Source organism: Ovis aries, chromosome 9 (genome assembly GCF_016772045.2).
Source record: "Ovis aries strain OAR_USU_Benz2616 breed Rambouillet chromosome 9, ARS-UI_Ramb_v3.0, whole genome shotgun sequence".
NCBI lineage: Eukaryota > Metazoa > Chordata > Mammalia > Artiodactyla > Bovidae > Ovis > Ovis aries.
In genome coordinates this window covers 14,922,152-14,949,855 of record NC_056062.1, presented here as the reverse complement: position 1 = coordinate 14,949,855, position 27,704 = coordinate 14,922,152, and the positions used below count along the sequence as shown (strand labels likewise).

The 27,704-nt window shown below is 59.0% G+C and overlaps 1 protein-coding gene across 2 annotated transcripts in view; it reads right to left on the bottom strand.

Annotated features, from left to right (window-relative positions):
* Positions 1–27,704, bottom strand: part of TSNARE1 (t-SNARE domain containing 1) — a 111,892-nt gene that overhangs the window by 174 nt on the left and 84,014 nt on the right. For both annotated transcript variants that reach the window (XM_042254013.2, XM_042254014.2), the window contains one exon: positions 9,244–9,350. In XM_042254013.2, the coding sequence (XP_042109947.1) occupies positions 9,255–9,350 (96 nt within the window). In that variant the 3' untranslated portion in view covers positions 9,244–9,254. The remainder of the gene's footprint in view (positions 1–9,243; positions 9,351–27,704) is intronic.

Below are 27,704 nucleotides of genomic sequence, written 5' to 3'. Positions count from 1 at the left end.
CTCAGCTGTGGCAAGAGCAGGCAGGGCGGAGGCCCGGGAGCCAACGGCGGGCGAGGGGTCCTGCCGGCTCCCAGGCCTGGGTCTCCCCAGCACGCCAGCCTCCTGGGGGAGCCGAGGGCCTTCCCTTGGGCAGGGCTGTTGGAGCTGGGGGTCCCCTGGGGGCAGTAGGCTGGGCGGTGAGTCACAAGGTGGCAAGGAGGGTGGGCCCTGGCGACCAGCCTCCATCTCACAGGTGAGAAGGCAGAGGTCCCGGGAGGGGAGCCGCCATGGCCACGGTGCCACGTGGACCCCCCGGCCCAGGTCAGGCTTCCCCAGACCTCGCTGTCCTCCCTCCACCCGTCTAGCCTGTCCTCACCCCCGAGTTCGGCCTGGCTGCCCTGCTCTCTCCTGCTTCCAAAGCCACATGCCTGGAGCTGTCCTCGGTCCCTCCTGGCCCCTGGCCTCTCCCTTCCCAGGATGTCACAGCCAACCGGCCCTTGCAGCCCCGAGGGCTCTGCTGACCGCCCCTCCCCCTCCTCTCCTGCAGCGCCGCCCACACGTCCTCCTTGAAACCACAGGGACTGTGGCCGTGTGCGTCTGCACAGGCTGGGGGCCCCCCAGACCACGCTGGAGCCACGAGCCAGCGGGTGAAGGGCAGCTCCTCAAACAGCGCCTCTTAAGGAGGCCCCAGAGCACTGCTGAAAATCACAGCCCACCATGGCAAGGCCCCTGCAAAGGCCCTGAGGAACAGGACCCCCCGCCCCGCCCGCGCGCCCCTTGCACGTGGAGGTCTCCAGGCACGTGCCACCTCCTTCGCCTCCCCACAGTCCCTCTGCCCCAGCCAGGGCCCAGCAGCAAACCTGAGAACCACAGGGAACCGCCGCTGGTCTGTGCTTCCCTCCCTGCTGGGCAAGCTTGCCCACTCCCTTCGGAGGGTATGCTGAGTACCAGGAAGGGGAGGGCAGGGAGGGGAGCAGAGGTCGCTCCCCAATGCCCCTCCAGACACAGGCCCAAAAGGGTGACCGAGGCTCAGCCCACGTGGGCGCCCTTCAGAGCTGTGCCTGCCTCAGCCCCCGCCAGAGAGCCCCCAGCACCTGCATGCCTCCTCTGCGGCCTCACCCGCCTTCCTGTCCCCGCACCCCACCTCTGCGCCTGTCACCTCCTCCCCAGAGTCCCTCCCAGGAGGCCCTCTAATGCCAGCCTCATGGGAGACCCCATCCGGAGAGCCAGCTGCAGGCCTGGGCCTCTAGGCTCCATCTCCTTGTTGGTAAAATGGGGCTACAGTCAGCTGGCACCCCCAAGCTGGCTTAGCGCTTCCTAGAAGCCTGGGCACGGGCTCTGGCTGGTAGGATGGTGAAGACTCAGCTGCCCCCCGCCGACCCCCACCCCCAGGCCTGTGCAGACCCCACCCAGCCCTCTGCAGGTGCGTCTCCACTTGCATGAGGGACTCAAGTGGGGGACCTCCGCACCCAGCACACGGCCCCCACCCCAAGTGCCCCACCTGCCGCCCTGTGCTCTGCAGGTGGAGCCTCAGCCACACGGTTCTGACGCGAGGCTGCAGAGCAGACCTTTGGATTTGAACAGATGGGACACTGACGGGATCTGAAAGGCGCTAGGGGTGGGAGGCCGCGGCCTGCAGGGCTGAGCCCCTGGTGCTGGGATCTCCCCTGGGCTGGGGTCCGCGGGGCCTCCAGGAAGGGCACCCACAGGTCCATGGTGCGGAGACTGGCTCTCAGGGTGCAGGGGCTGGAGGGGGCCATCTTTCCAGGCTTCGCACAACCCGCAGCCCTGCCTTGCCCCCATCCCTGCTGCGCCCTCTTCCTGCCCCGGCCGACCTCCTCAGTCCCCGTCTCCTCAGGGTGGCGTCACCATGGGGGCCACAGGGGCTTCACACACCCCCACCCCTTCAAGATGGTGCCCGGCTCCAAATACCCCCGGGGGCTCAGGGACCCTGGGTTGATTTGGACCTGCACTGACCACCTTCCCCACCTCACCATCAACTTCATGCAGCAGACACACTGTGCCTGCCCCATGCTTTCTCATCTCTTAAGAGCAGAGTCAGGGCCAGGTCTACAGCCAGGATCAGGTTCAGAGTCAGGTCCATCACGTGATCAGAGCAGGACCAGGGGCAAGGCTCAGGGCGTGAGCAGGGGCGGGGCTCAGGGCGTGAGCAGGGGCGGGGCTCAGAGTGGAACCAGGCTCAGGGCTCAGGGCATGAGCAGGGGCAGGGCTCAGAGCGGGACCAGGCTCAGGACTCAGAGCGGGAGCAGGCTGCCCTAGGGTCCATCTGGAGCACCTCCCTTTGACTGCCTGGGGCTCAGATCACCCGTGAGCTCCCTGGGCTGTGGGGTGATGGTGAGGGGCCTTCTCGAGGTGCAGGCACCACAGAGGCTGGGCTTGGCTCCCATCCCTCAGGTCACCGTCAATGTCCCTCAGACGAGTCATTTCTCATCCACTCACCACTCTGCCAGTGATGTGCCCAACCCTTTGGTGGTGGGCAACTTCAGCTGCCGTGGGGACCCAGGCCCAGACCCCTGGGCATTCTTCTCCACTGCTGGGCCTTATGCCAGTCTCGTGTGCCCACTGGCCCACTGACAGGCCAACTGACGGCACACTGACCATTGACTCCTGCACCGTGGCTGCATGTGGGTTAGCCCTGCCCTGGGAGGGAGAGTTCAGGGGCTGAGCAGGACAGCACCCAGCACAGATACAGTCTGCTGGTCCTCCCTGGTGACACTCTCTGAATAGCTTATTAGAAATTAATATTTAATTCTCTTCTGTGGATTTAGCTTAATTATTCAATTCATTATTGCAATTACTGAGAAGTACCCAGAAGCAAAACTGCTAACTTTGAGCAGGGAAACAGTCGGGGGGCAGGGTGGGGAGTCTTGTGAAGCGCAGCTGACCCTCAGAATGCTTGCTTCATAGACTTTGGCCCAGGGGCTCCCCCTAGCCCCCTGAAGTCCTCGTTCTGCATCGAAGCCCTCTCTTCTCTGGTCAGGCCTGGTGGCTCCCTTCCAAGTGCCTGCCCTACAAGTGGGTCCTGGAGCCCTCCTCTCAGGGGGTCCCCGAGGGCAGGGCCCCACCAGCCGCCTCCTGCATGGCTCTGGAGAAGCAACGGGAGGAAAGTGGCCAGGCCCTCACCCGCCCACTGGGCTGATTGATGGGGCTCCTGCAGGAAACCCATGATCACGCAGCCCTGTGTCAGGGCGGGGACTGTCCCGCTTCACGGGTCTGATACCAAGGCTGCATGGAGCTGGGGACCTGCCCTCTGCCCCAGGTGGAGACGGCAGATGGGACCCAAACCCAGGGCCATGCCACCACCCAGACACGCTCTCGCCCGACCCTTGGCTTCAGGCAATGTGTCCTCCTACCACCCAGTGAGTGGGGTCGTCACAGTGGACACAGGACTGGATGGCTCAGTGGCCTGACCCTGAGGTCAAGGTGAGCATGGGGGATGCAGGTGGTGCCAAGCTTCACCTTCTCCCTGCTCAGAGGGGCCCCGGCTGGCATCATCAGGTACCCCCACTCCCGTCCTGATGTTGCTGAGGGCCCAGGGCCCTGGCACGGCCTGGGATTCTGTGTGTCCAGTGGTCACTCCAGGGACAGTGTGACCCCTGGACAGGTGCCGCCCCAGAGCCTGGAGTCACAGAACCAAATCTGAGGCCAAGTGCCAGCTGGGCAAGGGCGGGGGTCAGGGAGAAGGGGACAGGCGGGGGGCAGGGTGGGGCGTCTTAGGAAGCGCAGCTGACCCTCAGAATGCTTGCTTCGTAGACTTTGGCCCAGGCCCAGGAGCTGGGCACACAGGCCTCAAGCGCCCCTACCCCCCATGATGGGAACAAAGGCCTGGGGCTGGGGTCTGAGCGAGGTTCCCAGCCTGGGTTACAGGAGTCATCGGGGAACCCAGACTCCTGCTTCTGGGGAGGTGTGTGGTCAGGCAGGTCGGCAGCCAGATCGCAGGAGAGGAAGCCTGAGAGACCCTGTGGGCACCCAGGGTGGCTGGGACTTGAAAGGCTCCAGGCCATTCCACCTCGCCCCTGCCTAGCAGCTAGCTGGCAAACGCTGCCACACCGTCCATCAGCCCTCCCATCTCACTTCTGTGCGGCCACTGGCACTGGAGTGTTTCTGTTCTTTTCCACCTTTGTTCTGGTGGAGGGCATCCCCACCGGCTGGCTGGGCCAGGCCCTCCTCATGTGGCCATCTGCCCAGCCTGGGGTGCCTAGGGGTGGGGCCATCACATGCAAAGGGAAGGGGGCCTACTGGGAGCAAACAGTGCTCCAGACAAGTGGCCCCAGGAAGCCCAGGGGCCTCCTGAACGTGGCCTGGCCTGGCTTTTGCTGCCGTGCTCCACCCACAGTGACCCCAGGCCATTGCCTGTCCCTGCTTTCAGCCCCAAGTGCCCACCTCCTTGTTTGATGGAGAAGCCCATACCCACCTCTCAATCCTCAGCTCTCAAGAACCACCTCCTCCAGGAAGCCCTCCCTGCAGAGCTGCGGCCCTTCCGGCTTCCACTCTGCTCCTGACAGGTCAGTGCCTCAGGGGCCTGCTTCTCTCCTGGCTGTGCGCTGCGGGAGCAGTGCTGGGTCTGCTTCCCACCGGCAGGGGCAGGGGTGTTCACTGAATCAGACAGAGGCATCGCCGACCTCTGGGTTGCTCAGACTTGTTCCCGTGTGTCCTGCCCAAGGTGACCGGGAGGACAAGGCCCGGCCCTGCTGGCTGGAGGGCCACTCGGGAACATCAGAGAGAAAGGCCAGCTGAGTGTCCCATCTCCATGAACAAGAGCAGGCTCGTGACAACAGCAACACCACTGCGACAGTGACGGCGTGGTGAGGAGACAGCCTGTCACGGAGGACGGGACTCCTCTGGGCTGGACACCTGGTGGGCTTTGCCACTGATGCCCACAGTCACTGCAGAGGTAGCATGGACGCCCCTTCATAGATCGGGGCCATGATGGGGGCCACAGCCCCTCCCCCTCCTCCTGCTGCCCCCAGCCTTGCCCAGGGGTCTCTGCCCACCTGCCTGCTGACCAGGGGCTCTGGGGGAGATTTCCATGCATAAATGCCCAGGGAGCCATGTGACCTTCAGGGAGCCCTCCCAGCACCCCCGGCAGGCACGCTTCCCACTGCGGCAGGGCGGGCAGGGCTGCCCAGTGTCACCAGACTGCAGGTGACCAGGCCACCAGGCCTTTCACAGGCTCAGCCTAGAGCAGTCAACTGAGCCACCTTCATGAGCACGCCCCGAGGACAGCGCCACTGACCACCCAGGCCACATGGACGACCCGCAGTCCCCGCACCACCAGACCTCAGGGTCACGCAGACCCGAGCTGGAGCCTGGCCCCACACTCCCACTCTGTGATCTTGAACAGCCACTCGGCCTTCGGGGCAGCACTTCCCTGGCACTCCCAGCCCCAGAAGGCTCACCCCTCTGTGCTGTCCCGTTCCGGGTAAGTCCCTTCATCTCTCCATGTGTCAGTTTTCTCATCTGAAAAATGGGGACACACCAGCACCTCCATCATGGGGCTGTGTGAAGATTAAGTGAGGTTCTCCCATGTAAAGTCCCTACTGATGGAGCACAATCATCTCCTGCCCACCCGGATGCCACGCTGTCCACCACCGCAGCCTCTGGGGAGGGGGAGCGGGCAGCTCAAGGGGAGGTCTGTCCCTCCCTCCTGACCTCACGTGTGTGCACACACACGCAGACACACACACACACATGCAGACACATGTGTACACACAGACATACATGCACACACAGAGACACATGCACAGAGACACACATGTGCACACACATGTATAAGACACACATGTACACACAGAGATGCATGCACAGGCAGACACACGTGCATGCGCACATAAACATGCAGACATACATGCACGGAGACACGCATGTACAGACATGCACACACGCATGTATGTACACAGACACAGATGTACACAGAGATGCACACACGCACACACAGAGATACATGTGTACCCACAGACACACGTACACACACATGTACACACATGTACAGAGACACATGTACACAGGGACACACATGCACACACACATGTACAGAGACACATGTACACAGGGACACACATGCACACACAGAGATGTGTGCACACACACACATACACAGACACATGTACACAGAGAGACACACATGCGCACACACAGACACACATGCAGATGCACACAGAAACACACACAACACACATGCAAACAGAAGCGCGCACACACAGAGCTGCAGACACGCACGTGCACAGAGGAGCCTGGAGATGAAGACCCCACCACTCACTTCCCAAATGGAAATCAATGGCTTCAAGGTGGATATTTCACAGCTTTCAGAAACCATTAAAAACATGATTTGCTATGAGCCTCCATTGAGCCCCTTAAATTTTTGTGCTCGTGAAAAATGCTTCATGGATTGTTGCCCAGATACTGGAATTTCCTATTTGCTGAGGCCCAGCTTTGTGACCCCAGCGGGTGCAGGCGAGGACAAGCCCCTGCTTGCCCTGACCCCCTGCTCCCTCCTCCAGCCGCTCACCCATCCTGCACCAGGCCTTGGGACCCACAGAGCCCACAGGGACACACAGACAGATCCACAGCGAACAGCTAAACGTGAAAAGAGATCCTGAGGGTGTAAGCACCGAAGCTGTGGGTGCCCAGGAGGACAGAGGGATGGGGAAGCCCTCCAGATCCAAGGACTCAACTCCTACCGGTTCCACCAGCTCCTTTCCCTTAAGAGCCACCGACCGAGACCTGGGCAATCCTGCTGCTGGCCAGTTGCACTGGGCACTGGGAAACAAGCCCCTCTGAAGCCTGACACCCTGCCCCGCATCCCGAGAAATCACAGGGGTACATGCCCGGGCCCTGGGCCCTGCTGGGGACCCAGATTCACCATAGCTTCCTCTGCCTGGGATTGCGTCCCTGAAAACCAAGGTTGACCCCAAACCTTCATCTCTCAGATCTGCTCAAAGCAACCGGGCTTGGAGGTACTTCTGGAAACAGCACTTTCCAGAAAGGCAAGGGGGTCAGATATGAGATGAGGAGCTGGGGCCAGGAGCTGGGCTTGACCAGGACAGGCACCCTTGCTTCTGCTCCTGTGTCATCTGAGGTTCCTACTGGGGCTGAGGAGGCTCAACCCGGACCACAGACTTGGTCTACACCCCGCTCACGCTATGAGGCCGACCCAGTCACACTCTAAGCCCTGACCCTGGTCACACTATAAGGCTGATCCCAGTCACACTCTAAGCCCTGACCCTGGTCACACTATAAGGCTGATCCCAGTCACACACTGAGCCCTGACGCTGCTCACACTCTGAGCCCTGACCCTGAGCACTGACCCTGGTCCCACTCTGAGCCCTGACCCTGGTCCCACTCTGAGCCTTGACCCTGGTCCTGGACAAGCCCTCATACTGCTGTAAGTTGAGTGCAGGAGCTCACAGGTGAGCGAGGCTGGCTGAGCTAGGTAGGAGGTCCTTCCACTTTGGAGAGTTCCAGGTCCTGACCTGCCCCGTCCGCACACCCCCAAGCCCCAGCCCGTAAGGACCAGGCAGAGATGGGCCTGCAAACCTCGGCAGCTGGGAAGAACTGAGCCTAGGGGAGCTGCAGCCCCAGGAGTCGGCAGGGGTCCTTGGGGGGTAGCCTGGACAGTGGGACGGGGGTGATGTAGGGCTGCACCCCTCCTTGGGAGAGCCCTGGAGGGCAGGGCCTCGCCCGACACACAAACAGAGAGACGGACACATGAGGCTGCAGGTGTCGGGGAGCCCCTCCCTCAAGGCCTATTTTTTCTGCAGAAGTAATAACCCCCTGCATTTGAATAGAGCCTTTTCCTTCCTCAAAGCACTGTTTATATTTAGCCATTATCTGCCTTTGTCCTCAGAGCAACTCAGCAGCAAGAGAGAGGCAGACAGCAGCCCCACAGCTCTGCAGAAGCCGCACCCAGAGCAGGTGGGCCTCCAGGTCCCAGAGCCTCTGCTGCATGGCCTGAGGGTCACAGAGGGTACCTGAGCGCAGCGGGCTGGGGTCTCCCCTGGCTTGGTGACATGCCAGAGATGACGTGTCCCTACAGGGATGGGCTCAGGGCTCCCCTGGTTCTACAGTGCCCAGGGACACCCACACCCCCAGACCCCCCCACCAAGTGGCCTGGGGCCTGACTCCCAGCTTGTCCTACCAGGGTCTGAGCTGCCCCAGCCCCAGGCCCTCCCCACTGTTCATCTGTGAGCTTCTAGGAGCTGGAGACCCCTCCTGCCCCCTGAGCCCACGGGCCACTAAGGGGCTACTGGCCAGCTGTGTGACCTGTGTCTCAGCCTTGCCTTCCATCTTCCCAGGGGACGGACATGGCTGTGGTCAGTCCGCTCCAGCCAGGGAGCTCACTGGAGGCGGATCAGCTGTTCCCACGGGGTCTGCGTGCCTGGCCCGAAGACGCATCCTTGGGTTCCCTCTCGCAGTGGGATAGGTTCAGGGTGCAGCGTTGCCCAGCCCTGGGGCGGGGTCACAGCTGGGTGTGCAGGGGAGGGTGGGAGGTCTGGGCGGCCCTCGGAGCAAAGGAGGGCAGTAGAGAAATCTGAAGGAGTGGAGAGGCGGCTGGAGCCCCTCCCCGCTGGTCCCTCAGCACCGGTACTATCCCTGCCCAGGGCCCAGGAGCGCAGGAGGCCCCGTCATCGCGGGCCATCACCTCTGGTGATGGAACCCAGGCTGGGACATGGCAGCGCCCTGCGTATGACCGTGGGCCTCAGTCTCCCCTGCTAGATGGTCCTGACGATGACCATCCCACCATTGTGAGCAGAATGACCCAAGTAGCAGGCGTGTTGCCCCCAAGGGTGACACCCGGAGCTCTATCTATGCCCTGGGCTGCGTCACAGATGACCACAGATGGGGTGGAGACTAGGACCCAAAATCAAGGGCCAGGCGGGCGTTAGACCCTCTGAAGCTCTGGGGAGGGTCCGCTGCCTGACTCTGCTCACCACTGTCCCAGGGGACTAGTCAGCCATGACCTTCTGGAAGTCAGTGCTTACACAGGGGTCTTCAGGAGAGCCTACTCTGGGCTGTGAGCTCCAGGCTCGTGGGCTGCCTTTGGCCTTGTTCACCACTGGTCAGCAGGGCCCAGCCATGGCTGACACATCGGAAGAAGACAGATGGATAAGTGGACGGGTGGGTGGATCAGAGGTGGGGAGATGAGTGGATGGATAAGTGGGGGGTGGTGGATGGATAAATGAATGGATGGGGGTGGGTCAAAGGAGATCAGATGGGTGGCATGGGGGCAGGGACGGCACCTACCCGGGGCGGCATCACTTTCGAACAGAGGTGGCGACGATGAGGACGATGACCAGCAGGACGGTGACGCCAGCCGCCAGGAGGAAGCACTTGACTTTGCGTCTTCGGAGCTGGACAGAGAGACAGAGGCTGCTGTCGTGTGTTGGGTGTCTGGCCTCCCATCCTGGGGGACACTGGGCCTGTGACTGCAGGGGGCTGGGCCCACCCGAGGCCAAGGCCCACACAGACCTTGTCCCTTGCAGGGGGCCCTGCCCTCAGATGGCACATACTCATCCAAGAGCCGCTCTGGGCTGGCCCTGGAAAGGAGGCGGGAGAGCCAGTGAGGCGCTTGCAGCTCCAGAGGCAGCCAGGCCTGGGAGTGGCTCCTGGTTTGCCCTCCTCCTTAGCCACGCCCCTTCCTGGGACCTTGGATTCTTCTGCAAGTATATGATGAGGCCATGGACTCCAGGAGCCACTTGGAAGACTTTATAAGATGACGCATGGAAAGTACACCCCATGGAGTCTCACACACGCCAGCCATGAAGTCCTCCCCAGACACTTTTCTTATTCCTGTATGTTGCTCTGGTCACTAAATTTACAACTTGCAGGCCCACCACCAAAGGCCTCAGTGCGGGAAGACACACAGATTGGTGCTGGAGAACTCGTCAGGGAGGGTTCTAACTCTCCAGGTCCTGAGCGCAGGGGGTGTGACTCCCCAGGCACGTCAGCCAGTGGGAGATAAGGGACCAAGGTGGAAGCTGGGGCAAAGAGAGAGCTTAGAATAGCCTGGGAGGTCACCAAGCAGTTCAAGAGGGTTAGTGACAAGACCTCTAACTTCACAAGAGTTAGTGACTTAGGAAGTAACTAGGAGGATGGGGAGGAGAAGGAAGACCATCCCTGGAAGGACAAAGGCCTCAAGCAGAAGGGCAATCTGAGAGGATGGGGGCAAGACCAGGAGGGGAAACCTCAGAACCTGGCTGTGATGGGATATTCAAGAGAAGGGAAGGAGGTCAAGGATGAATCCCCCAGCAGCTCACCTGAGCCATCAGGTGGAGGCTGGGGCTGGGCCTGGATTCATCCGTTCATTACTGCACTCCTGTTCTTCCATCCATCACTCATCCATTCATTCCACTGACCCCCCTGCCTGCCAGTCCACACACCCATCCCTCCATCTGCTCATCCACTCATCCGTCCCCCCCATCCACCCCTCCAGCAATGTGACCACACACACACACACACACACACACCCAACAATCCACCCATCTATCCACCTTTCTGCCCTTCCACTCTCTCAAGGTGGCTCTGGTCTCTAGAGTGGGCATTACGGTGGAACGCTGACTCAGCCGTGGGTAAGGGAAGAGCCTGGCAGGGACAGGGTAGGCAAGGTCCCTGGAGTAGGTGGCACTGAACTCTGGTTCAGGGCGGTGTCTTAGATCTGCTGGGTGATGGATGGATGACCAACCCCCCATCCTCACTGCCTCAGTGTTACTCCAGCGGAAGGCCAGCCATCATCAGAACAGCCCTGCCTCCCAGGGCTGCGGACAAGTACTGTCACGCCATGTTCTGAGCCAGGACTCGGCTCAGAGAGGTTAAGGGACCTGCCCCAGCCTCAGAGACGATGTGGTGCTCATCTGAGGTTCGGGCCTCTCTGCCCAGCTTCCCAGCTTTCACAGGTCACACTGCTGCCCTGGCATGCCAGCTGTGGGGAGGGGCCAGAGTGAACCAGACACAGCCTTCAGGGAGCCCACAGCTGGGGGTGGGGGAGGTCAGAAACCCACAGGGCAGGGAGGGCTCCGAGGGAAAGGGTCTCCAAGCCAGGGCCCCAGCAGGACCCTGGACAGAGCCCCTGCAGGACCCTGGACAGCGCCCTCTGTCCATGCGCAGCAGGACAGCCCCCCTTTCGAAAACTTGTGAGCGCCCAGCATCCCCCACGGGCTGCCTGGACTCAGCCCCTCCCCAACACTGACTGGTGGGTCCTGTCAACACGTCTGCAGACAAAGAGGCGCCAGCTCACGAGCTGCAGTCAGGATTCCAACCCGGCGCCCGTGGCAGGCCTGTGTGTACGTTCCACGTCCCCCACAGAAGGGCCGATGGGCCCTGTGAGCTCAGTGCCCCTCGCACACCCGGGCCCCGACACGAGCACCGATGGGGACTGTCTGCGGGAATCTGGATGCCTGTGAGAAACACAGCTGCCAGGGTTGGGCAGGGCTGGCTTCCACGACCTGACTGTGTGTGGCTCGGGCACACTGCCCACCTCCCAGGCTTCAGGCGGTCACAGCAAGCCACTGTCCCAGCTCTCCCATCCGTGTGGCTCAGGCACAGCTCAGCTGGGACCAGCCTGGCCTCATGCTCGCCGCCAGCAGGAGGAGTGTCTGTGCCCAGCCCAGCCCAGGTCAGCCTTCCCAGGACCCTCAGGCTGACCTCGAGCTGGACAGCAGCTAAGCGCCTGCATGGGTAAGATCTATGCCAGGTCCACGCCTCCCTGGTCCCCTCTGTCCACCCTCCACACCTCACCGCCACATTGAACAGAGCAGGGGAAGGGAGGCAGCGGAGCTGGGAGCCATGCCAGCAGCCTAGGGGCCTGGCTGGAGGGAGAGTGGCCCACAGCAGCAGGACAGGTCACCGGGGGGGAACGGGGTTGGCAGACAGCATCCCCAGGCCCTGCCAGCCCTGCCAGCCTCCACCAGGCCCGCCCCTTCTTGTCCCTCCTCTCCCCGCAGTGAACCACGCTGGGCCTCCCCTCCAACTTCAAGGGGAAGAGGCGGGCAGGCAATGACAGGTGGGCCGGAGGCCGCCAGATGCTCAGGTAAAGACAGATGGAGGAGCAGAGGCAGGCTTGGATGAAATGCTCTGTAGTCCCGGCCCCTGGGGCCCCCTCCCATGGCACAAGGCAGAGCCCCGCCACCCCCCAGCCTCTGCTCAGCCCCGGGCACCTGCACCCTCGCCCACAGGGATGGAGGCGGCTTCTGCGGGGCTGGGCTGGGCCAGGGACAGAGGCCACACTGGGCTCCCCCAGGAGCAGCCGGTGAGACGCAAGCCCCTCCCGGAGCTCCAGGGAGCAGGAAGCCGCCCTGGACACAATGTCGACTGATGGGCTGACCTTTCCGGCTCCCAGCAGAGGTGTCCTGACTGAATCTGTGACCTTCCAGTAAAGCGCGGAGGAGACGTCCTTAAGGAGGCATGATGAGATTTCCTGTTAACACCACTGCGTCCGACAAGGGAGACCGGCCTAGAAGGGCCTCTCGAGGTGCTAAGAACTGGCACACCTTTTTCGCATGGAGCTAGAGCCATTTTTAAAGGCAGGAGGAGCCCAGGGACCCAGGCAGAGGCTGTGGGAAGGATCATAGGGCCCTAGGGCCCCCGAGCCCCTACTCTCCAAGCTGCACCCTTGTCCACATCAAGCTCTCATAACCCCACACTGCGGGCACCGCCCTGGCCCCCTGCTGCGGGGACACCAGGACACAGACCTGGGAGGCCCAGGGTTACAGGCTGAGTTGAGTTCCCGAGAGAGACGCTGAACCTTACCCAGGACCTCAGAGCGGGTCCTGAACAGGAGATGGGCTTTCACAGAGGCCACTGGGTTAGAGCAGGGTCATCTGACCAGCTCCACGGGGAGAAGGCCGAGTGGACACGCGGACGACCATCTGCAGCCCAAGAGGGAGACCTGGAGCGGAGTCCCCCTCCGGTGGCAGAAGCAGTCGGCCATGCCAACATCCTGATCTCGTACTTCCGGTCTCCAGAGTCTTGAGACTAAATATCCACTGTTTCCACCACCCATCTGTAGGGTCGGTTATGGCAGCCCGCACTGACCATAGGCCAGGCCCTGACCCGTCTCCTCTGCCGACCCTGGGGAGTAGCTGCACCCTGTTGCCAGAGGCCTTCAGACAAAGAGCTCGCGGGTCCAGCGGTATCTTGGGCCTCATCCAGGCCCGCCTGGGGCACCCCACAAGAGCACCTCCACCCTGCTCACCAATGCCCTTGCTGCCCTGGGCGCCCTCGGGCCCTGTTCCTGCCCCCCAGGAGCTGGGCCCAGGACGTAGGGGTCAAAGGCCAGTGGGGCCGCAGGTGCCTTCCCTTAAGGCCATCACGTCCTACAGAGGAGGAGGTGGCCTCAACAAGGATGCTCACAGAGCTACAGACACCTCCAGAGGTGGAGAGCTCTGCACTGGGTACGTCTGGGCAGCCAGGACCAGAGGTCACCGTCTGGAGCAAGGGTGGTGGGCTGCCCAGAGCCCCCACCCTTCATCTGGGGCCTGTTCCCACGAGGCAGTCGCGAGGCCCCTGGGGAACAGGCTCCAGACAGAGGCTCCCAAGACACAGAGCAGCCCTTCCTGGTGGCCGCTGCCTCAGTCCCCTCAGAGAGGTGCTGAGTGCCACACACTGACAACGACTCTCAGGACAGCCCTGCAAGGGGCCCAAGCACACCCACTTCAGAGGTGCAAACACTGAGGCTTGGGAAGTGCAGCTCGCCCACGCCCCTCAGTAGTGGTGGGGGACAGAGCTGCCCAGGGACTACACAGGAGGGAAGGAGCAGGAGAGCATGCTGTGGGGACGGGATGAGTGAGGCCGGTAGAGGGACCCCTGCCGGCCGTCAGCATCAGCTGATTAATCCCTCTTAAACGACAGCCCCATGCTGAAGGAGTCTGATGGGGGCTGGCAGCAGGGAGCCAATTAACCTGAATTACGCTCTTGATTGGGGCCCAATTAGCGTTGGCCGTGTGGGGTCAGAAGCAGTCCTGGTGCAGTAATTGTTGAATTAATTCCCTGGCTGGGGAGGGCTGCACCTCCCCGCCCCAGCCTGGGATACCGGCTGGCTTCCAGCACCAAGCCTTCCTGCACCTTCCACCCCCCACAACCCCTCGCCACCCTGGCCTGGTCCGGCCCACTCCCCCTGTGGGAGGGGGTGGCCACACGATGGTCTGGGAAGGGGGCTTGCTCAGACAGCCCCCCCGCCCAGGGCCTTCCTATGTATCCCTCCCTCTGCAGCGCTTCACTCAGAGAACAACTCACTCTTTAAAACCCACCTCCAGCATCACCACCTCCAGGATGTCCGCCCGGGTGCCCCCTGGCTGCACCAGGAGCTGTCTCTCAGGTTCCCAGCCCCGCTTCCCTCTGCTCAAAACTTGCCTCCTCCCGGCTGTTGAAGGTGACCACGACCCGAGGACGGTTGCTGCCCCCAGGCTGGCAGGACTCAGCGGAAGCAGGATGAGCAAGGGGAGCAGACCTGTCACCCCAGCCTCGGGGTCCAGGGACGGGCTCTGTGGACACGCCCTCAGGCCGCCTCAGGCTCGTGTCCACGGTCAGGGAAAGTGGACACTGGCTGGTCAGCCCAACGGGCTCACAGAGCTGCCGCCCTCTGCCTGCCCTTACCCATGAGAACCAAGATCCAGATTGTGCAGTTTGGGACAGACAGCGAGGGTGAGGCGGCGAGGCTGGGGTTAGTTATTGGGGGTGGGCCAGCCTGAGCAGGGCGAGGGGAGGACCCCTGGGGCTGCGGAGGGGTGTGGTCACGGTGAGAAGCAAGGCCCCGGCTGCTACAGCCCCGGACAAGAAGGGGCCCCGAGGAGGAGAGGGTACTGACTTGGAGCCCCGAGGCCCCCAGGCCCCTCCCCACCCCCAGGGACCAGGCTGCTGTCTGGAGTCCTCTGAGCGCCTGGGCTCTGGGGCTCCAGGCCCAGTGAAGGGCGCAGCAGCAGAGGATCAGAGGAGGGCTCAGGGTGGAGCCCCAGCTTCCCAGGGAGGCCACGACCCCTGTAAAGCTCACGGCGGCTCACACCTGTCGAAGCCCCTTCCAGCCAGGGTGTGTGCGCCCCTTCTGGACCAGCAGGGCTCATTTTTCTGTCCTCTCAGCCCCCAGTTGAAGGGCAGCCCCTGTCCCAGGTGTCCCAGGCCAGCGGGGCCCACGCAGAGCAGGGGGTCACTGAAGCCCGAGCCTCTTCCAGGGCCCACGTGTGCTGAGACTGCAGCCTGGCCCTCTGGGTCCTTCTGGGCTCACCGTCCCCTGATGAGTGGGCCAGAAGGGCTCCCCCATCTCTAGCAGCCAGGGGCTCTGCAGGGGAGGAGGGAGCAGGGAGGAAGGAGAGAGGGGCAGGTGAGGAGGGGCCAGGGCACTTGGGCATCAGATGCCGGCTTGGGACTCAGTGGGACCAACATGCACTCTGCCCCTACCCCCGACACTGGCTGCAGGGAACGTGGGGGCTCTCCTCGAGGTCCTGGGGAGCACAAAGCCCCCATCATGAAGGGTGATGGCGCACCAGTGAGAGGAATGGTGAAAGCTGAATTACCGGCCTTAAACAAACGGTGGGCCTGTAATCTCTGTGTCCTCGGTCTCCAGCCCTCGCCCCCCGCCCCTCCCATCTGACCCATGGCCCGGCGTCCCCTGCTCAGAAGCCATCAGGCCCTCAGAAGCCATCAGGTTCCCATTCTCTGCCTCAGAAGCCGCTTCTCATGCAAATGTATTCAGAATACATGACATTTCAGAAACATCTATTTGTATATATTTAGACTCCATTTCAAACGAATTATTCAAAATCGGAGCCATTTGGATGGATGGGTGTGGAACGGATTGTTTCTTAAGTGTGAGCATCAAAAACACCGTGTTTTCTAAGTGGATTACAGACGTTGTAATTATTGAAACATTTGGCTGGGGGGAAATTCCAGAACTGTGACTTTTGACTTGGGGACTCTGTGTCTCAGGACGGGGGCTCAGGGGCACCCCGGGATGGAACCCGAGGGCAGCTGAGAGCTCCTGGCTTGTCCGCTGCTCTGGCAGAGGCTGAGGTCCCCACGCCTGGCAAGGTCCTGCACGGGACATGGGCCTGTCCGCTAGGGCCTGAACTGTCTGTGTCCACTCTCTGGCTGACTCACGTCCTGACCTGAAGGCTGGGTCCAGTACCTCCGAGGATGGAGCCCCACGCCATGCCTGCACACACACCCCCATCAGAACTGGTGAGCTGGGCTCCCTCCCCGAGCAGCACCGGGGAAGGAGCAGTCATTGAGCCCCATCCAAGGCGGGGCTGGTCTCCCAGGAACTCTCTGCTTCAGAGAGCGACCCCGCAGAACTGGGCAGGAGAATCAAGTAAGCGGGGCTGAGACGTCCAGCAGTCCGCTCGGTCCCCACCTCCTGCAGGAAGGGAGGCCAGACCCCACCGACGTGGTCACGAATAATGCAGTAGGGCTGTGGCAGCAGGCAAGTAGAACTCAGCGCTCTCCGGATGAGAAACCCCCAACTCCAACTCAGCCAGGCCACGGACTCAGCATCAAACAGCATCAACCAAGGAAGGCAGCAGCGTCAGGAAACAGATTAGACAACCGAAGACTGTAAAAACCGAGGGCAACGCACGGGTAAACGTCCAAAGAATGAAGGATATGGTCATTGAGAGGCAACCAGGGACTACTGAGAACGAACAGAAGATCTGGAAAAGAAATGAACTTTTAGAAAGAAACACAGTTTTTGAAGTGAAAGACTTAGCTGACAAGTTCAGCAGAAGATGTGACCCAGCCTAAACCAGAGAGACGCATCTGAGTGAACCAGCCGTCCCCGGAGGCAAGCGGACTGGAAGGCAGGAAGGAGATGGTCAAAGCTACAGAGACGGCAGGAGGCCTCTAACACAGGCCCTGCTGATGAAAGGCCTGCGGGGAGCATGAGGACAGGCCTACGCAAGGGGTGACAGCCGCGGTCTTCCAGGACGGGTCCATACAGGCGTCCACTGACCCCACAGCCATAAAGCAGAAGGGGGAAAAGTCCATATCTGGACATACCTTGGGAAAACCGTAGAACCCTAAATACAAAGACAAGCTCTTCAACTGGCCAGAGGGGGGAAAAAAACAGATCCCCAAAAATAAGAAGAAGAAGAAGGCATGAGGACAGTTAGGAAACGCCTCGGTAGCCGAATGGAGCCAGTCAGCACCAGACAGGACTCTTAACAGAGCAACACCCCGTGTGAAGACGCAGGCAACGCGGCAATAAAACAAACAGAAACTGTCCATGTGGAACTTCCCCGGGGTCCAGTGGTTAAGACTCTGTGCTTCCAATGCAGGGGACACCGCTTTGATCCCTGGTCTGGGAACTAAGATCCCATATGCCTTGTAGCTTAAAAACAAACAAACAAACAACTGTCTAAGTGATCACCAAGATTGGTCCCAAAAAGTGACTTCAGGAAGGAGAAAGAGCCCAGAAGATCTGAGATAAAAAGAACCACTGGTGCCCCAGTACATGACACAATGGATCCTCATTCACACCAGCTGCAAAAATCACAGCATCCCACCGGGGAGCCTGTAAAAAAAAGAACTGAGGATGGCAGAGGTCCAAGGCAGGGGCCTGAGCTCACACATCCAGAGGCTCTGTGTGTCCATCAGGAAGGGGCAGCAGTCATGTATGCCTTTAGACTTTGCAGCCAGATCTCAAGGGAAACAAATGAAAGACGGAAATAAACTGCAAGAAAAAAAAAGGAGCTAATTTCTAAACACTCCATGGATTAAAGAGATGCGACTAAATCCAATCAACGAACCTGGGTTAGAATCCTGGATGTTAAGAACATTATTGGGATCATCGCTGACACCTGAATGGAGTCAGTGATTCGACAGGAACATCTGATGAGCGTTGATTTACTAGTTTGATGGCTATGCAGAAGCACATCCTGGCCTTCAATAATTCCACATTGAGGTATTATGGAGCAACACTGTGGTGTAAGCGATTCTCAGGACAAAGAAGTGCCAAAGACTGGGGAGCATGGCTTAAAGAGATGCAGGGACTCTGAGCCCTAGCTCTGCAACATTCACACACATTTGAAATCCTTACCAAAATAAAAAGTTTACAACTTAGAACTAAAAAAGCAGGCTTCAAAAATAAAGATAAGTGGAAACCAAAAAGTAAGATGAGAGAGACGAGAGCTAACACATCAGCCAGGGCTGAAGCTCAGTCAGGACAAGAGCCAGACCATCACTATGGATTTTCAAATCCAGCTCAATGCAATTTACGAGTGACATATCAAAGGCATAAAAGAATAGGAAAATATTTTGTGAAAGTATTAATCAAAAGAAAGCAGAAATAGACCCATTGAGAGCAGACAAAATGGGTTTTAAGATAAAAGGCATCATGTGGGATAGGAAAGGTCACTTCGTAACGCTGAGTTTTGATTTATCAAGATGATACACCCACCCTAAACTCGTATGCAACCTAGAAAAAAAGAGCCATAGAATATATAAAGCAAACATTTATAGAGCTACCGGGAGAAATTTCCAAATCTAGCAATGTGGTATAAGATTTCAACAGATTTCTCTCGATTTATGATGTCAGGCAGACCACAAAAGGGAAAGATACAAAATATCTGAATTACCTAGCTTGGTTTATTGGACACTAATAGAACTTTCCATGTCTGTGTATTTAAAGAATACACATTCTTCTCTCATACACATGGAATATTTGCAGAATTGGAAAGCTCTAAGCCATAAAGAAAGTCTTAACAAATTTCACATAAAAGAAATGCTTTAAACAAAATGCGACTATTAGAAGATAACAGAAAAGAGCAAATTTAAAATCCCCATGCATTTAGAAATCCTACCATTCATTTCTAAATAACCCATGGGTCAGAGAAAAAAGTCATAATAGATAAACTATTTTAAATTGAACATTAATGGATGTATGATATATCACTACGTGGAGCCACAGTAAACATGGCCCTTTCAGGGGGGTTTGTAGACTCAAAATGCTGATGTCAGAAAACAAGAGAAGGGCTGCACCCGCACGGGCTGAGCGCCAGGCTGTAGGCACGAGGAGGAAGGACAGCCACACAAGGCGGAGAAAGAGGACCAGGAGAGGAGGCCGTGCGAGACACAGCAGCAGCGTCAAGGGCGCCAGTGAAAAGGACCAGCGCCCGGAAAGAGTGATCAGCACACAAAGGAACGGACCAATGAGGTAGGAGTGAGAGGCACAGATCGCGGATGGACCGGGCACTGTGCAGCAGTCAACAAGGTTATTAGCACCTGGAGCCTCCACGCTGAAAAATCAAGACAAGCGGAGACTCTTAAAACAGGTGGCTCACCAAAACAGTCGAGAATAAGAAAGAACCTGAGCGGTCTGAGAGCACTCCGAGAACTCAGAGAACAGAGAACACAACCCTAAGCTTCACATGAATCAGACACAGGCATGCCACTAACATGGGACACGACCATCACGAGCAGGGGCGTGCAGAGGCCCACACAGGAGCGACAGCCCCCAGCAGACCAGCAGCGAGAGAGCCCACACCACCATCAGCGGCTGTTATCACTCACTCTGGTGAGGACGCAAGAAGAGCGACACGCACCAAGTCAACAGATTAAAAGAAAAACAAATAATCATCTTAACAGATAAATATATACACGATGTAATTGGACACCCAGCCCTTACTTTTCCTAAAAAAGCTCTTGTCGAGCCCTTAGCAAATATCCTTCATCTGACAAAGAGCACAATAAGTCTAAAATTAACATTCTTCACAGGCTAAGGTTGGAAGCACTCCTTTTTAAAATTAGGAACCAAACAAGGAAGCCCATTTTCCCTCCTTCTAAGTCAGGACTCACCAGGGCTCCCTGCCTACACAGCGATCAGGAAAGAGAAATTAAAAGGCATTGGGATGGAAAAAATAAAGCTGTTATTATCGATAATAACAGGATTATCTTCAAAGGAAACCTAACAGAATCCTTAGGCAAAGTATGAGAAATAATTAGACATTAACATCTGGCTGAACATAGACTTAATTCACAAAAATCACACACATTTCTATATACCAGCAACTTGCTGGTACATGTACCATTTATAGAAGCAAACAAACAAATACGTTTAGGTATATACCTTTTAAAAGATATGATATATATAGAGAGAGAGAGAGAGAAAGAGAGACAGTCATTGTTTAAATGTATTTTAAAACACTTTAAAAGACATAAATAGATACACTGTGGGCTTCCTGGTGGCTCAGAGGTTAAAGCGTCTTCCTGCAATGTGGGAGACCTGGGTTCGATCCCTGGGTCAGGAAGATCCCCTGGAGAAGGAGATGGCAACCCACTCCTGCCTGGAGAATCCCATGGATGGAGGAGCCTGGTGGGCTACAGTACACGGGGTAGCAAAGAGTCGGACATGACTGAGCGACTCAGGAAGTCCCCATACCATGAGGATATCAGTTCTTAACAACTGGAGCCACAGGTGCAATGCAATTCCAATAAAAATTGCTGACTTGGTTGTTTATGGAAACTGACGAAGAGATTCCAAAACATACACAGGAGTGCAAAGGGCCAGGGAGACCGAGGACAGGGCTAGAAATAATAAGGGTACGGCCCCCGGACAGAGAGTGTCGCTCAGCACAGAAGCGGATATATGAGTACAGGGAGGCTGCGATGTGAGAAGAGGCTCGGCAGGGCCAGAAGGGACCACGCGGAGCCTGCACGGGACTGGGAGCAGGGGCGGAGCCTGCGCCGACTGGGAGCAGGGCCGAGACACGAGGAGAGGAGGGGTGTTCAGACGTGGTGAAGGCGACTGAACCCCAGAGCTGGAATGTAACAGGCAGTTGGAGGTCTGCAGAAAAAAAAGAAAGAAAAAAAAAGAAGAAGAACACCTCCTCAACACGGGGTGTGGGGGACCCAGGAGTGGGCACGGACCCCTGGAGTCCTCAGGAGACTCCGCCAGGCGGGGAGAGTGGTGATGTTGGCGGCGGGGCCAGGCACGCAGAGCAGTGTCGCCCAGGTTAGAACGCACACACGTGTGTACACTCTGCAAATCACTGAGGAGCAAAAACAAACACTCCAAGTGTTTAAATGGGCAAAAGGCATGAACAGACTTCACAGCAAAGCAAACACAAATATAAACATGCAAAGATTCCAACTGCGTCAGTAATCAAGAAAATGCAAACGAGGACCACAATTACACACTATCTCACTCCCACCAGGCTGGCCGAGATTAGAGAAGCTGACGCTACCCAACACTGTGGGCAGAGCCCACACGTCGCTGGGGGAGTGCGGTGGCCAACACCCATCTGGCCAAGATGAGCCGTCCACGTGCCTGTGACCCAGCGGGCCTGCTCCTCCACTGTCACCCAGAAAAAGCCTTCCCCACCAAGCGCACACTCGAGGGGCGTGGTCACGCAGACTGTGACAACATCCACACTGTGTCACGTGGGACCGGTGAGATGTGTGGACCAGAGCCGTGCACAAGCGCACGGTGGGTCCTGGAAATAAGGCCGGATCAAAAAGGCAGCCAGTCCTGGGGAAGGAAGGAGAGTCTGGCTTGATTTTCATGGAGATAAAAAGCAAGCACAACTGGGCAATCCACACGGAGCAGTTAGGGGGCAGCAGGTGAGCTGGGGAGGGTCTGAGCTGCCCCTGGGTGCAGGGGCCATCCCAGTGGCCTGCTGAGGGGGCTGGTGGAAACCCACTGTATCCTCACACTTTATATCATTAAGTATGTGACGTGTACTACCTTGTGTGAGTATTAAACACTGAATTAGAAACACTGTATCAATTAAATGATCAAACACTGTATTAGAAAAAGGCCGGAACGATGGCAGTATGGGGACTGGCGAGGGCTGTGCAGCCAGGCAGCTGTAGCCATCACAGCACTCAGGCCCTCCCCGAGGAGGGCTGAGACCTGCTGGGGCCAGGGGAGGGCTTTGGGGGGCGAAGATATAGGGATGCAGGAGGGCTGGATGCTCCCAGGCAGAGAAGTACAAGGAGGGCCTGGGGGGCCCCCTGGATGTGCCCAAAACCCTGGGGACCAGGGCCCAGACCAGACAACATCCTCCCTTGGGGGTGGACCCAGCCGCAAGGGAGTGCAGGTCCAGGAGTGAGAAGGGAGAGCAGGTCCAGGGGTGAGAAGGGAGAGCAGGTCCAGGGGTGAGAAGGGAGAGCAGGTCCAGGGGTGAGAAGGGACAGCAGGTCTAGGGGGTGAGAAGTGAGAGCAGGTCCAGGGGTGAGAAGGGAGAGCAGGTCCAGGGGTAAGAAGGGACAACAGGTCTAGGGGTGAGAAGGGAAAAGGTCCAGGGGTGAGAAGGGAGAAGGTTCAAACCCAGCGGGGGCAGGTCACTGAGGTTAGTGTGTGTGTGGTGACGAGTCCCCAAGTCCAGGGAACGGAGGAGCAGGGTGGTCAGTCCCCAGACCCCCAGGGAGGGCAGGCCTGGCCCAAGGCCACGAGAGGAGGGGACGATGGAAGTTGGGGTGGAGGAGGCTTGCTGGGGGTAGGGGTGCAATTCTGAGCAGGGGAGGTTTGGACCATTGCTCAAAAACGCACAGCCGTTTTCTTGGGCCTCTCCCTCCCTCCCTGAAGGACCACCCACAGCAGCCCCACCAGCCCCGCTCTGGCCTGTGAAGGGCCCAGTGGGTGCAGCATGCCAAAGGGCCACTTACTGCTCCCAAGCAGACCCTCAAAGCTTCTGTTCAATTCTTCCACTGTTCTCATCTGCTGTGAGCCGGGAAAGGGGAGGCCGCCCACTGGTCTGGGTTCCAGAGTCAAACACAGGAGCAAAGGCATCTCCATCCTGCTATGGGTTTACAACACAAGCAAGGACCAAACCCAGCCTTGGGCTCATTTGTTATTGTGGCCAAACAGCCTGCGCTGACTGATACAGGGAGGAATGGGATGAGCCCTGCTTAACAGAGGGACTGGAAATCCTGCTGCTAGCCAGCCATGTGACCCTTGGTGGCCCTTGAAGCCTCTCCAGCCTCTCATCCCCTTCTCCAAAGTGGACAGCACAGCCCAGCTGGTGCTGAGGCTGGCAGCTCAGTGAGGTGTGTGCTGGTCTGTAACTCAGGCAGGCCCTGAGTTGACCTACCCCACCCGGGACCCTCAGGCTCGCAGCCGCGCACTCCTCTCTGGTTTTCACCTCTTCTCCTGCCAGCGGCAAGAGCGTTGAGGAAGACACAAACCCGGGGAACAGGAGAGCTCTGCACAGCTGACACCGTGCCAGACCGAGGCTCCCTCCCCAGGGCAAGAGCAAGCTGAAATCCCCCAGGTGCCAATGCTTCTGGTGTGGGGGCACCAAGGTGGAGCCCCAGACCCCTTTCCCAGCAGACGGCAGTGCAGGCTGGACCAGCAGAAAGGGAAGCAGCCGTCAACGCCGCTGGCTGTCCGTGTGGCAGAAGCCTTGCTCACGGTGACAGCGTCGGGACAGCTTAACAATCCAGGATCACAGCCTTCCCCTCGCTTGGGTTTCCTCTTCTGAGGCTTTTCGTCAACTCTGTTGACAGCATTACTAATGAGCTGTCATCAGATGTTCCTGAAGCTGCGGGGAAGAATGGGGGTGGGAGGGGGGAGGTGGGGAACACGGAGTCGGTGCGCCCAGGACCTCCCTGATGTGTGAGGTCGGGTGGGCCACGGGCACCTGTGGTGCAGGCAGGGGTTAGCCTAACTGCCTCCCCAGCTGCTTCGATGTGCACAAAGCTCCAACCCTGGAGCCTCAGGGAGGCACACCGGGGAAACAGGCGGAAGCTCTTAAGGGGAGGGACAGTGCTAGTGACCATCCTTTCCCACCCAGGGCGCCGCAGCCTGACGAATGTGAGACACTGCCCCCTGGCCTGAGGTCTGAGCCTGTAGAGAACAGTCCTAAAGGGTGACCCAGCATCCGGCCACCCTGCCTCTGTCCATGGTGCTGACGCTCTCGCCTGGCACTGCTGCGGCCCATTCACAGGCTGAGGACGCCAAGACCCGGGCACACACAGAGGGCCAAGGATAGGGTCAGACCCGTCAGACTTCTCACCCACCCTCACCTCAGTCAGACCCCTGTTCTGCAGATTCTGACCCCAGACCTCCAGGACTCATCCAACAGTGCCCACCTGGGGCTTCTCGGGGCTCATGGTTCCCACCAGCTGGGACTGAGAAGGAGAAGCCAACCCCCCAAAAGCCACAGTCGAGAAGGAGAGCTGGGCCTCACTGTTTGGGAAGAACAGGAGGCTGGGGGCAGAGCGTGGGGACCGCGGGTCCTGCTCACACCCCTCCCCGCCCCATGCATCCAGGACAGCCGGCCAGCAGCTTCTGCCAATCAGGACACCTACCCACCCTGGGCAGGCTGCCTGGCGCCCCTGCCCGCTGAAAGCATTGGTTAGGCTGGAGCGCTCCCACCCTGGAGTCCATGATTCGCTGGAAGGACCACGTCCTCAGTCCCAGCAGCCACACTCCACGCCCATCCTTCCATCTGCAGAGTACGCACTCGGAGGGAGGGCTTGTTTGATGTCTGGGCAGTTTGTTTGGTTTAATTTTGTTGTTCCCCATCTCTGCTGTCAAGAGGTAAACAGACACGCTGCTTGTCTTCCAAGGAGGGCCAGATTAATAATGCATTGGAGCAGGTGGAGGAGTACGGCCAGGACTCGGCACCAGGGTTTCCATCCGGGCTGAGCCCGCGACTGGCTGAGTGACCCCGGCCAAGGCTCTGAGCCTCTCTGGGCCTCTTCTCTCCTCACGGATAGTCTGAGGCTGGGGTCCTGCCCTCCACCCCCACGATGGTGCTGGCGGAGACAGTGCTTGCTGCAAGAAGGCCTGCCTGTGCTGGGTTCCCGATGGGCATTACTGGCAGTTTTCCTGGGCAAGGGGATTCCTCCAGACAAGAACAGCTCAGAGATTGTACGAGGTCCCGTCAAAGTCACACAGCGAGTAATTAACGCAGCCAGAACTCAGGCTGGGCCAGTTCTAAGCTCCGTTCTTTCCCCAGGAGGAGCTGATCAGAACCAGACAGCCCTGCAGGCACCCCTGTCACTTACTGTCATCTCTGCCGCCATCACACCCACATCAGGCCCAGGGTGGCCTCAGCATCGCATCCCCATTCGGGGATCTTCCTTGCACTGGGTGTCCCCCAACCATTCCCCACACCCCGGCTGTCTCTTCTGTACAGTAGGCACATTGCCTCCTGCCTGCCCCTCAGATGGCAGATGTGAGGATTGGCTGAGTGAGGGGGCGACGCATAGAGCTGAGACACAAGCCCACTCCACCCTGCCCTGCGCCTCCCACCGTGGAGGACAGCGTCTGAGCCCTCACACAGACAAGGAGCCCAGGCCAGGCCAGTCCCTCCCAGGGCAGGTGGCATTCTGGGGAAACTGGACAGGCAGGTAATGCTGACTCAGGAAGGACAGACTCCATGGCAGGATGGGCTTCAGAGGTGGATGACGGGGTGCCCACCTGGCCACTACCAGCTGTGACTTCACGTGTGTGATGCTACAGGAATGGCAGCAGGGACACGAACTACAGGGCTGGGGACAGGCCAGGGACAAGGCAGGTAGGAACTCTCAGGCCACCCCACCATGGCTGCCTGCCCGTCCCTCATCCCTGTGGCCCCCACACCCCTTCAGACCTGAGGCTGGCCTGGGATGGGGCTGCAGTAAGAGCTGAGCCTGTTCCAGGGACAGCAATCAATTCCACGCAGATACTCCCGGCTTCTCACTGCAGGGGCTATAGTTCTGCCTCCCTCTCCCCTTCTTTCCCAGCAGAAAGCACAGGAGAGCTGAGGGCTGGTCCCGTGGGCCTGGTAGCACTGAGGTTTTCAATGAAACAATCTATATCTGTCTGCGGAAGGCAGGGCCCAGCCAGCTGGATTCCTCTGGGATCCAAGCCTTGGGGCTGTGGCCGGCCTCCAGGCAGCCCATGTGTTCTGAGGCCTGGCTGGGAGGGCTCCCTCTTGCCCCAGCCTTGCCCCTCCCTCCACTGAGGAGCTGCTCCCCCCAACCAAGCCCACCACCCTCTCCATACCACCTCAGCAGCTCGAGGTGATGGACAGGACAGTTATTACCTGGGCTGCCAGAGCACTCTGAGGCCCTGTCTGAGCATGGCGGGTGGTGTGGGGGCTGCCCCCCAGACCCTTGCACCTGCCTCTCTGTGGCCACTCCCCCCCAGTTCCTCCCGCTGCCAGGTCCTTCCAGCATGACACTCGCCTGGTTCGGTCAGAAATCCCGAGATGCACGGGCAAGCCCGGGCATCAGAGACCTGGATTCGAATTCTGGCCCTGCCCTGTTGCCAGCTGCACGATTTGGGGCAAGTGCTGGCTTTTCCTGAGTTTCAGCCCCGTATCAGAAAGCGGGCAACAGTGGCTATTTGTCACGAGAGCAGGACGGGGACCGGCCACGCTCTGGGGCTCTGCATGCTGTAGCTCCATCCCCTGACCACCCTCACTGCACGGGGGGAGCGCAGCAGCTCCTCCGGCAGGTCCCGGACACTCACGCTGCACTTGGCCCGTGCTGTCAGCCAGGAGGGTAGAGACGCACACGTGCCCACCCGGGGAGCTGGAGGCCTGGGGAGGCGGGTCCCGGAGGCAGGATGAGGACAGCGGGGTGGGGGGCGCCACAGTGCGGAAGAAGGAGCGGGGCCTGGGGCTGCCGTCTGCACCAAGCACGGCCTGTGTCCTGTGGTGGGTGCGGGGGGAGAGGGCCAGGAGCATGCACCGTCCTCCCTGTGCTCCCCACCCCCACCTGCGCCACCCTCCTGGCACAGCAGGGCCTCTGGAAAGGAAGGTCCCCAGGCCAATGTCACGGCCGCCCTAAGTCAGGCACACTGGCAGCTCTGAAGGGCAACAACAGTGCAGGCGTTGTGGAGAGCAGAGCTCCTAGGGACAGAGACCTCCAGGGGTTGGAGGGAAAGGACACAAGGTAGGATGTCAGCCCCACCTTGGGGAGGCCTCCACAGATGATCCAAGCATCTCACAGAGATCACTTTCTTCTCCCTTCTCCCAGGTTTGGTCCCAGACCTGTTGTAGAGGACTTGCTCTTATCCCCAAATCGCCACCACAGCCTGATCCCCACCTCCCATCACCACCACCACATCACCACCACCACATCACCACCACATCACCACCACCACCACCACCACCACATCACCACCACATCACCACCACCACCATCACCACCACCACCACCACCACCATCACCATCACCACCACCATCACCACCATCACCACCACCACATCACCACCATCACCTTCATCACCACCACATCACCACCACCACCATCACCACCATCACCTTCACCATCACCACCACCACATCACCACCATCACCATCTTCACCACTATCATATCACCACCACCACCAATTTCACCGCCATCATCACCAGCATCACCACCACCATCACCTTCATCACCACTATCACATCACCACCATCACCATCAACTTCACCATCACCACCACCACCACCATTTTCACCATCACTATCACCCCACCATCACCGTCATCGTCTTCATCTTTACCGTTATCATCTTCACCACCACCACCATCATCACCATCATCACCATCACCACCATCATCACCCTCACCATTCCCATTGCGTCAGTCAGCTCAGGTGCCTGTAACAAAATACTACAGACACCACCACCATCACGACCACCACCATCACCACACCACCGTCACCAGCATCAGAACACGTCACTGCGGTAAGCGCTCCCCAGGCAGCCAGCAGGACCAGTTTTTGTGTTTCGCAGCAAAGGAACAAAGAGCAGAGAGACTCAGCGACGCGCTCAAAGTCGCACATGGGCAGTCACTGCAGAGCT